The sequence below is a fragment of the Chiloscyllium plagiosum genome, chromosome 31 (genome assembly GCF_004010195.1).
Source record: "Chiloscyllium plagiosum isolate BGI_BamShark_2017 chromosome 31, ASM401019v2, whole genome shotgun sequence".
Classification (NCBI taxonomy): Eukaryota; Metazoa; Chordata; class Chondrichthyes; order Orectolobiformes; family Hemiscylliidae; genus Chiloscyllium; species Chiloscyllium plagiosum.
Genome location: NC_057740.1, coordinates 29,445,712 through 29,457,513, shown reverse-complemented (window position 1 = coordinate 29,457,513; position 11,802 = coordinate 29,445,712). Strand labels below are relative to the sequence as shown.

Here is an 11,802-nt window from a genome sequence, read left to right as displayed (position 1 = left end):
CCTGGCCTAGGTGCCTCCCTCTCTTACCCTTCCTGGAGTTAACCCATCTATGTGACTGTATCTGAGATTTTCCCCCTTTCCTATAACTGCCATCCATCACATACTGTTGCTGTTGTAAATTTCTCATCGCTTCTAACTGTCTCTCCAACCGATCCATTCGATCTGATAAGATTTGCATCCAACAGCATTTATGGCAGATATACTCCGCAGTAATCCTTAAACTGTCTTTAAACTCCCACATCTGACAAGAAGTACATATCACTGCAAAGGCCATTTTTGCTCCTTCACAATCTACAGACCCAGAAAATAACACCGTCTTATTCCTCTACACACACTGCACCAGGTTAACATCCAACAGCATTTATGGCAGATATACTCCGCAGTAATCCTTAAACTGTCTTTAAACTCCCACATCTGACAAGAAGTACATATCACTGCAAAGGCCATTTTTGCTCCTTCACAATCTACAGACCCAGAAAATAACACCGTCTTATTCCTCTACACACACTGCACCAGGTTAAATTAATAGTTATGACCCCAAGCCTCTAATTTTGAGATGCCATTGCTTTTACTCAGCAATTCAAGAACCAGGGGGAATCCGTATCCAAATGTTTGACTAGATTAAAGATGACTGTCAGAGACATGTGATTTTGGTTCGACCCTTAGTGAGATGCTTAGAGACCATTCAATATGTGAGGTTAATGATTTAAGTATGCAACGTCATCTACTAGCTGAAGCCCAGCTGGAATTCAAACAGACGCTACAACTGGCTTTATCACTGGAAAATGTGGCAAGTGGAGCATATGGGTTGCAGGGTATTCCAGTGGAAGTGGACTCCTTGCCAGTCCGACTAAAATTGGGGAACACCAGTTGAGAGCAGGCGATTGTATTGCCTCACTACGGACATTTCCTGAACAGAGGGACTGTAGGTCAGCTCACAGCAAAATCCCAAAATAAAGCAAAGCCTTGGTCAAACGTTTAAAATTTTCTTCAGGATCCTGACCAGCAAACCATTGAAGACTTGAGACAGCTAAAGAGCCCAACTAGACCTAAATTGAGTAAGATATATCATAGGCCTACATCTGGTTTGGAACAGTTAAAATGCCAATAACTTCCAAATCAGTACCAATCAAAATAAATGTCTGGATAAATGATCACCCAGTTCTAATCTTTGAGTATAATAGTATTGACGTCACTAGACATGGGTGAGGCCTCTTCTGGAGTACAGTTCTGGTCGCCCTGTTATAGGAAGGATATTATTAAGCTGGAGACGGTTTAGAAAAGATTTACCATGATGTTCTGGGAATGGAGGGTTTGAAATATAAAAATAGATTGGAAAGGCTGGGACCTATTTCACTGGAGGATAGGAGGTTGAGGGGTGACCTCATTGAGGTTTTTAAAATCACAAGGGACATAGATGAGGTGAAGGACAAGGGTATTTTCCTTAGAGTTGGGGGAGTTCAAAACTAGGCATATTTTTAAGATAAGAGGAGAAAGATTTGTAAAAGCTGTGAGGGGCAACTTTTTTACATAAAGTGGTTCATGTGTGGAATGAACTGCCAGGTGAATGGTGAATGCAGTTTTGTTACAACAAGGTTCCCCATGCGAGACTGGTTAGTAAGGTTAGAGCTTTGGAATACAGGGAGAACTGGCCATTTGGATACAGAACTGGCTCAAAGGTAGAATTCAGAGGGTAGTGGTGGAGGATTGCTTTTCAGACTGGAGGCCTGTGACCAGTGGAGTGCCACAAGGATTGGTGCTGGGTCCTCTACTGTTTGTCATTTACATAAATGATTTGGATGTGAACATAGGAGGTATAGTTAGTAAGTTTGCAGATGACACCAAAATTGGAGGTGCAGTGGACAGAGAAGACGGTTACCGCAAAGTGCAATGGGACCTTGATCAAATGGGCCAATGGGCTGAGGTGGGGCAGATGGAGTTTAATTTAGATAAATGTGAGGTGCTGAATTTTGGAAAAGCAAATCTTAGCAGGACTTATACACTTATTGGTAAGGTCCTGGAGAATGTTGCTGAAGAAAGAGATCTTGGAGTGCGGGTTCATAGTTTCTCGAAAGTAGAGTCGCAGATAGATAGGATAGTGAAGAAGGCATTTGATATGCTTTCCTTTATTGGTCAGAGCATTAGTATAGAAGTTGGGAGGTTCGCAGCTGTACAGGACACTGGTTAGGCCACTTTTGGAATATTGCATGCATTTCTGATCTCCTTCCTATCAGAAGGATGTTGTGAAACTTGAAAGGATTCAGAAAAGATTTACAAGGATGTTGGAGGATTTGAGCTATTGAAAGATGCTGAATAGGCTGGGGCTGTTTTCTTTGGAGCATTGGAGACTGATGGGTGACCTTATAGAGGTTTATAGAATCATGGGGAACATGGACAGGATAAATAGAGAAAGTCCTTTTCCCTGAAGTGGGGGCATCCAGAACTAGAGGGCATAGGTTTAGGGTTTTTTTTTTAGATTAGATTAGATTACATTACAGTGTGGAAACAGGCCCTTCAGCCCAACAAGTCCACACCGACCCGCCAAAGCGCAACCCACCCAGACCCCTACATTCACTTACCCTTACCTAACACTACGGGGAATTTAGTATGGCCAATTCACCTGACCTGCACATCTTTGGACTGTGGGAGGAAACCGGAGCACCCGGAGGAAACCCACACAGACACGGGGAGAATGTGCAAACTCCACACAGTCAGTCGCCTGAGGCGGGAATTGAACCCGGGTCTCTGGCGCTGTGAGGCAGCAGTGCTAACTGCTGGGCCACCGTGCCGGTTAGAGGGGAAAACTATAAAAGAGACCCGAGGAGCAACCTTTTCACCCAGAGGGTGGTACATGTATGGAATGAGCTGCCAGAGGAAGTGGTGGAGGCTGGTACAATTGCAAATTTAAAAGGCATTGGATGGGTATATGAATAGGAACATTTTGGAGGGATGTGGGCCAAGTGCTGGTAAATGGAACTAGATTAGGTTAGGATATCTGGTCGGCATGGATGCGTTGGACCGAAGGGTCTGTTTCCATGCTGTATATCTCTGTGACTCTATTTAAAAGACATTTGGATAAGTTCATGTGTAGGAAAGGTTTGGCAGGATATGGTCCAGGCACAAGCAGATGGGGCTGGTTTAGTTTGGGATTATGGTCAGCATGGACTGGATGGACCAAAGAATCTGTTTCCATATTGCATGACTCGATGACTCCAATGGAGGTTGATACCACGGTGGCCGCATCAATGATTGCAGATGGGTTTTTAACAAAATTTGCTTTGGACCCCAACCCATAAATTTGTGCTGGACCCGAGCTTGGCTGAGAACCTATTACGGATTAAGGGTACAACTTAGGTTCCTGTCTCTTATGAATGGCAACTGATTCAGTTCAGATTGTAGTAAAACGCTTGGGTCCAAGCTTGATGGGGCAAAATTGGCTTGCAGGAGATTCACCAAGATTGGCTGAACATTTTTCAACTAGAACGTGGCTGCCAAATGAAGTCCGAAATAAATATCTGGAAGTCTTCCAGGAAGGTCTAAGGACTATCAGAAGAGCCAAGGCCACCTTGATGTTGACGAGCAAGCAATTCCACGATTCTGCAAGGCCTGCCCAGTGCCATTTGTCTTATGGGCAAAAGTAGAGGCAGAAATCAGAAGACTGGAAAGTGAAGGAATCGTCAAACCAGTCCAGTTTGTGGAATGGGCAGCACCGATCATACTGAGAAAGAAAGGTTGGCGGTCCTGTTTGGAATCAGCAAGTTCCAGCAATACATTTATGGATGAAAGTTTGTGATAATAATGGACCACAAACCACTATTGGTCTGCTTAAAAAGGACAAGGCAGTGCTGCCCATAGCTTCAGGCTGCATTCAGCGGTGGACTGTAACACAAGTGCTTATAATTATAAGTTAAAACAGCATCTGGCATGCTGAGTACTGAATGTGGATGCATTGAGCCGCCTCCCATTAGCAGATATACTACTGGTGGCATCCCCAATGGAAGAGTCTGTAATGGTATTAAATTTTTTGGACACAGTCCCAGTCACAGATGACAATGTCAGACTTTGGACACAGAAGGATCCAGTCCTTTCAAAACTGAAACAGCTAGTGGTGATGGGGGAAACCAAACTGCTGTCACAACTAAAATTGAAACCTTTTTGGACCTGGAGAGACCAGCCCACAATAGGGGATGTTATGTTGTTATGGGGAGCAAGAGTGATTGTCGAAAGCAAATGTTGTCACCAAATACTGGCTGAACTCCACAAGGGTCATCCAGGGGTCTCCAAAATGAAGATATTGGCGAAAGGTTTGTCTGGTTGCCAAGCTTGAATGCAGACATAGCTGTGTTGGTGGTGCAGTGCCATCAAGGACAAAAATTACCACCAGCAACTCCCCTACATCTGTGAGAATGGCTGGGTAAACCTTGGTTTACCTCGGTTGCACACTGACTATGCAGGTCCTTTCATGGGCTCAAATTTCTTAGTCATTGCAGACTGCCATTCAAAGTGGAGTCCATTCATCACACATGGAGATGACGTAAAAAAGGAAATGCACACATCTTTTTCAATACATGAATTCCAGAAAGTGTTGGTCACAGATAATGAGCCATCATTGACCACCAGGTAATTTGGGTATTTCCTAAATTTGAATGGGAATCCACATATAAGGACAGCTCCATACCACCCATCATCCAATGGCCTGCCATAAAGTGTCATCCAAAATTTGAAAGCAGTCTGAAAGAAATAGCCTCCAGCCTTACTTGATACCAAGCTGTCATAGTTCCTATTTGATTTTAGGACCACATCTCATACAGCTGCAGGGATAGCATGGCAGAGTTGCTAATAGGTGGAAGATTCTGCACCAGGTTAAGTCTGATCTTCCTGGACCTGAAGGTGGGGGTTGGGGGAGGGTGCAAAGATTGAAACAGCATCAGGATTGTCAATGTCAAACACAATACTTCACCAAGCAAGAGAGACATTTTGATTCAGAGGACGACCTTTGGTGTAAGAACCACAGAAAGGTCCTCGCGTGCAAGAGGCATGGTGGATGTGAGATCAGGATCAGTGATGTATAAAGTTTGGGTAGGTGCGGTGGATCTGAACAAGCACATGGACCATGTGAAAGCCTCTAATTTGAAAAAGGTGCATGAGCAAAATGTGTCGTGCCCCTCTAAACGTTGGAACAGCTATCGGAACTCATGAGTTAATCTTTTCCATCAAACATTGACAAGTCTTGTGAATCAGAGATGGACATGATGGATGTATCCACCTCAACACCTTTGTAGAAGAAGAAACTGAAATTCTACCAAGGTGCTCCTGGTGCAAGAGATGAGCTCCCACGTGTGACACACCACTTGCGTCAGACAACAAGTTGGAGGAACCTGACGTGGTGCTAAAATGCCACAGGAGGCTCTCCAAGAAAAAGGATCAGCCTCTGTCCTCGAACTCAGATAAAAAGAGGAGTGTCAGAGATTCTGGCACTTTGACAGCTGACTCTGAAGAGGCAATGCTAGAGTCAAGGACTTTTCTCATATGCAAATAAGGGGTGACTTGGTGACAGGATACTAGCCTCTATGGGATGATATTTCACCACCAACCTGAAAAAGAATCCCTTATCCTGTTCACTGTTTCCTGTATATGAGCCAATATTCTATCCATGTGGAATCTCCAACCCTGTGGGCTCTAATTTTATGACTTAATGTCTTGTGAGATACCCTGTCAAATGCCTTCTGGAAACCCAAATACAACACATCTACTGGATCCCCTCAATCCACTCTGGTTGAGACTTCCTTGAAAAAAATTCTAATTACTTAGTCAGACATGATTTCTCTTCCATGAAGCCATGCTGATTCTGATTTTCCAAATGTTCTGCTATTCCTTTCTTAATAACTGATACCAATATTTTTCCAACAATATTTGTTAGGCTAATCAGCCTATAGTTACCTGCTTTCTGCCTCCCTTTCATTTTGAATAGGGTGGGCCACATTAGCAGTTTTTCAATTCTCTGGTATTTCCCCGGAATGCAATGATTTTTGGAAAATTGCAACCAATGCATCAAGTATTCCTGTAGCTACCTCTTTTAGGATCCTAGGATGCAATTCTATGACTTCCACAGATTCATGACTCTTTGAGAGAAGTAATGTCTCCTCATCTCTGTTTTAAATCTACTACCCCTTATCCTAAAATTATGACCTTTTATTCTATGTAGATTGCCCCACATGAGGAAACATCCTCTCTATGTCATCATCACTGAACAAGCAACACAAGAGGTCAAACAAAGATCAATGAATGCTGGAAATCTGAAACAAAAGCAGAAATTGCAAGGGAAACTCAGCAGGTCTGAAAGTATCTTTGGAGAGAAAGCAGAATCCTCTTCTGAAGGAGGGTCCCTCGACCCAATACATTAACTCTCCTTTCTCTCCGCAGATCAGAAATATTAGTTTCAATTAGTCATGTACAGGCATATATCTACAGACAAAATATTCTTTTGTCAAAAGGTCATTCTAAAGTTTGAGTTTTTATCCTTTTAGTGACCTGTTGATTTAAGGCCCTAGATATTCTTCACTAATGGCAACAATATAATTAAATCCAGATTACTAATTTGAATAAACTGTGCAATTAGGGGCGGCACGGTGGCACAGTGGTTAGCACTGTTGCCTCACAGCGCCAGAGACCCGGGTTCAATTCCCGCCTTGGCCTACTGTCTGTGTGGAGTTTGCACATTCTCCCCGTGTCTGCGTGGGTTTCCTCTGGGTGCTCCGGTTTCCTCCCATAGTCCAAAGATGTGCAGGTAAGGTGAATTGGCCATGTTAAATTGCCTGTAGTGTTAGGTAAGGGGTAAATGTAGGGGTATGGGTGGGTTGCGCTTCGGCGGGTCGGTGTGGACTTGTTAGGCCAAAGGGCCTGTTTCCACACTGTAATGTAATCTAATATAATTTGTTATGATGGCATCCAATGATCTGTCAAACAGGAATACTCAACACAACAGCATGGGCCAAATGTATAATACTATCTAGTCCAGAAATCTTTTGTTTAGATTAGATTCCCTACAGTGTGGAAACAGGCCCTTTGGCCCAACAAGTGCACCACTATGGGCAATTTAGCGTGGCCAATCCACATTACCTGTATGTCTTTGGATTGTGGGAAGAAACCGGAGCACCCAGATGAAACCCATGCAGACTCGGGGAGACTGTATAAACTCCACACAGTCACCCAAGGCTGGAATCGAACCCGGGTCTCTGACACTTTGAGGCTGCAGTGCTAATCACTGAGTCACCATAAATGATCCATTGCAGAAACCACCCTGTCAACAAACCTAGGTTTATCATAGAATCCCTATGGTCCACACTGATCCTCCAAATGATATCTCATTCCCTTACATGACTAATGCACCTAGCCTACACAACCCTGAATAATATGGGCAATTTAGCATAGCCAATCCACCTAACCTGCACAGGGAGAATGTGCAAACTCCACACCAACAGTGACCCGAGGCTCGAATGGAACCCGTGTCTTTGGTGCTGTGAGGTAGCAGCACTAACCACTGAGCTACCATGTCTCCAAAACATCAGTTGTCCAAACTTTATGGTCAGATCCAGCAACTCATGGCTCACACATTTGTGGTTCAACAATCTGACATCATTCCATAATACAAAAAATTGCCAGACTTGGTCCCAAGTATTCCAAATGGAGACCTCACAGTGTGTTATGAACTTTTATTTATGGTTCGTTTTAGCAAAAACCATGTGCTCATATGTGCAGGTTTCCTAATAGTTAAGCAAATTAATTTGAGACCATTAGATATGTAACATACTGTCAAATTTTATTTTTGACCCTCTTCATTACCATCTTGCTGTCGCTTCATATTGACAAATACTGAAATTATATTTATTATTAAATGGGATAATGGACTATGTTGAATTGAGCGTCACTTAATAAGATCATCTATCCAAAATGTTTGCACAAGTTCGAATTTCCTGTGTTAACTTAAGTTGCTTAATTCATGTGAGTAGATAATTTTAATTTGGCGTGAGAAAATGACTTTGAATGATCAATTTATGATGCAGATTTTTGACAAATGAGGAGAGTACCTAGCCAAAATAGAAAATAGCTCATTTTGTTTTTGCTTTAAAAGCTAAATAAGTATAAATGTCATTTTAACACAAAGCATTTGCAAGCACAGAGTAATTCAATGATCAGATCTTTGTTGATGAGATACATATTTGGATTGGTTTCTCTGTAGTAGTGCAAATGAAGAGCATATTTTTGTTAAGTTTAGTTTAATACAAATGCATTAAAAATGTTATCCAAACCAATGAAAAATGTTGCTAAATTGATGTTGTTGTCATTTTTATACCTTTCCCTTCTTGCTAATATAATGAAAAGCTGTTGCTGTAAAATGTCCTAATCAACATTGAAAATTTATGGAAGTAAAATGATCAGTTCCATGTGGAATAAGTACTAATGTGATGCCAATTATGTTTATTAATAATATAATTTATGATGCTGCTGTTAATTGAAAAATGCTTTAAAATATTATCAGCATTTTGAGGCAGCATTAATATTTACTGGACAATGTAAGTTGTAATTTATTAAATTTACTGAGCAATATATTCTCCAATTTATTGAAGTGGAACAACAAATTCATTAGTCTTCTGTTTGTAGTACTTACCATTGTACATTCCTTATGTCTTCCAGAGTCATGCACACAGGTTTCATGCCCGGGTACCTCCATGTGTGTGATAGATCAAACCCACAGTGCACACTGCGTGATGTGTAGAGTGATGCCTTGTCCAGAGCCATTATCATTTGAACAAGCACTTTGTGGGAACAATGGTATTACCTATCATAGTGTGTGCCATCTGAGGCGTGCTACTTGCTTACTGGGAAAATCCATTGGTGTTGCTCACTATGGGAGATGCAATGGTAAGTTGCACAAGTCCTATAAACTATCTCACCTCAAAAACAGTGTTTGAAAATTGTACTGCAATTTGGTACATTAAAACGTAATACAATGTTGACTTTATATACGTATTGGGTGATATTATGATGTAGTATACATTGCTCCTGTTTGTCAGATATAAAATGGATGGAAAGCACATTCTTTTAGCAGAAGTACATCCTGTACTTAATTCATTTTAGCAATTGTCAAATTCATCACACACACTTCCACCCCAAATCCTTAGACAAACGGTCATCTCGTGATAAATGTAGCTGTCAGACAAAAAAGCTCAGCTAATTTGAAACATTATGGAATTATTTTTTGGAATATCTTATTTTCAAATGTATTTTATTCTCCTTTATCATGAACATTAGGAAGAGTTTAAAAAAATTCTCTTGCAGATGTCAGTGGGAAACAAAAAAAATTTAACTTGGAAATCCTAAATCCATGTATAGCATTTTAAAATATTCCAGTGCAGCAATCATTAGTAGAAAATAATGAAAACAGAAAATAATGGAAATACCTAGTCAATCTGGCACAGTCTGAGAGAAGCAGAATTGATAATTCAAGATGGTGAATTTTTATCAGTTCTGACAGCTCGTGTACTCATGGAAAGATATTGCTCTAGTTGCTATATATGATAATATTGAACATGCAAATGATATGGAGTGGGGAACCTTCCAATTATACACCTCTCACAATGAATTAAAATTGGAAATGGAAAGCAAGAGAAATGTGTAAAGGGCAGTTGATCAGTATTGACTGATTTTATGATATTGCATGGAGTTAAAATAACCTCTCCTGAAATTTGCTTCAGCCTAAATAGCTACAGTGAATTGTACCCTGTGTTAGCTCATAGCTGTAATCTTCTATGCATCTAGAAAGGTGTTGAAGAAACTTTGATATCTTTGTGTTCATTTGTTTTTGTCTATGCAATTCAGCACTGTACTAATTTGATGGGTTTTCTTTTGCAGCTTCAGCAGAAGGGATCAAGCAAAAAGGAGACAATCAAGATAATACGGTGTTTTCGAAACTTCTCCTTGGATGGTAGTTTATAATGAATCAAGAAGTTACAAGCAGAGAAAGAAAAGACATTGGGGCAAAAATTCCTCTGGGCATTAGAGTAGTGCCTGTACTATGTGAGCACTAATACACAAGTCATTTGAACTTTTAGTGCTATCAAAATATCCACTCACTCCTTCCTTTCACTTATGTGACTGATTTGTCATCACAAGTTAATGCATAGACTAGGCCTCAAGACTTTTCACTTCCAAGGGCTCACTAAGCCACAACTAAAATTGCTTGTGCGCAAATATTCATGTTAGTTTTAATGTTTAACCTTTTAATTATAAGAATTGGTGCTAAAATGGCTGAGTACTGTTCGAGATTCAGCAGCAGTTATTATAAAACATGAATGATTCAGGAATGTTTCTGTGCACACTGCAACATGGACTTTGCATCAAGTGTGACACGGATAGCATAACAGAGGAAGAGCAAGAAAAAATGTCTTGGGACGTTCAAGAGTATCACAACTTTGTATTGCCATGTCATCACTGTACAGAAGATCATTACTGGCACGTGCTGAGTAGAAACACTAGCATCACCCATGCCATTTTATAGAATTAGGCCTGCAATCTAGCAACAATCTACAGTGCATTTTACTTATTGTTAAATCTTGCAAATTCTTTTTCAACAAATACTTGATTAGCCAGCTTTGTAGTTCACTTGTGAATTGAAGAGATCATGGGTGGCCTGTTTCACAATACAAATGCCATTTATCTGGATGCAGCACTAGTAGCTTTTCTTAACAAACATGTGGCATCTCATACTACAAGGTTCCATTAGCTGTACTCATGTCGCCATTTATCCAATAACATTTGGCTAATAAGCAGAAGTGGGTAAATTATGATCACATACAATCTTTCTGATGCCTTAATGTTAAGTCAGCCTTGTTATTCAAAGGTTCTGCCTGCAATCCTTAAAGCACTTTGCTTTTTAATTATGTTACAACATATGTATAAAAGGATAGTGTGCCACTTTACTCTAACATTGTATCTCATGCACACTGAGAATGGCCTTATGGTCTGACAGAAATAAGGAAGAGGGTCTTAGTGTGTAGTATCTTAGGACAATCATTTTATAGAGTCATAGCGATGTACAGCAAGAAAACAGACTCTTCGATCCAATTCATCCAGGCCGACCAGATATCCTAAATTAATCTAATCCCATTTGCCAGCATTTAGCCCATATCCGTCTAAACCCTTCCTATTCATATACCCATCCGGATGCCTTTTAAATGTTGTAATTGTCCACTTCTTCTGACAGTTCATTCCATAGATGCACCACACTCTGAGTGAAAAAGCTGCCCCTTAGGTCTCTTACGAATCTTTCTCCTCTCACTTTAAACCTATATCCTTTAGTTTTGGACTCCCTTACCCTTGGGAAATACCCTGACTATTCAACTCATCCATGCCCCTCATAGTTTTGAAGACCTCTTTGAAACTAACTCAAATACACATGTTCCTGCAATGTTTTGCTATATATTTTCAAGGTCTAGAGGCCCATGATGCTAAAGGACCGAGAAATAACTCAACTTGCCCACCTAAACCAATACTGCTGGGTGGCCTTTGTTATTTAGAATCCAAGTCCAGGTATCCATTGCTTGTTGTGAGAATAGACAATCAAATTTATATAAAATTAATCCCTTAACATGGTTGTGTGAATTGTAGCTGCTCACATACTGGAGGTAACCTGTGGACACAAATTGAAGCAACAACATTCATGAGAGATGATTCCACAGTACGTGGGGATTTCCATACAGATATTATGAATGTTGCTTGCTATCCATGGCATTTCTGTTTCCA

At 40.7% G+C, this 11,802-nt stretch overlaps 1 protein-coding gene across 3 annotated transcripts in view; it reads left to right on the top strand.

The window, feature by feature from the left end:
* Window positions 1-11,179, top strand: part of fstl3 (follistatin-like 3 (secreted glycoprotein)) — an 83,898-nt gene extending 72,719 nt beyond the window's left edge. For all 3 annotated transcript variants that reach the window (XM_043721272.1, XM_043721274.1, XM_043721273.1), the window contains 2 exons: window positions 8,695-8,922; window positions 9,913-11,179. In XM_043721272.1, the coding sequence (XP_043577207.1) occupies window positions 8,695-8,922; window positions 9,913-9,989 (305 nt within the window). In that variant the 3' untranslated portion in view covers window positions 9,990-11,179. The remainder of the gene's footprint in view (window positions 1-8,694; window positions 8,923-9,912) is intronic.
* The last annotated feature ends 623 nt before the right edge of the window (window positions 11,180-11,802 follow it).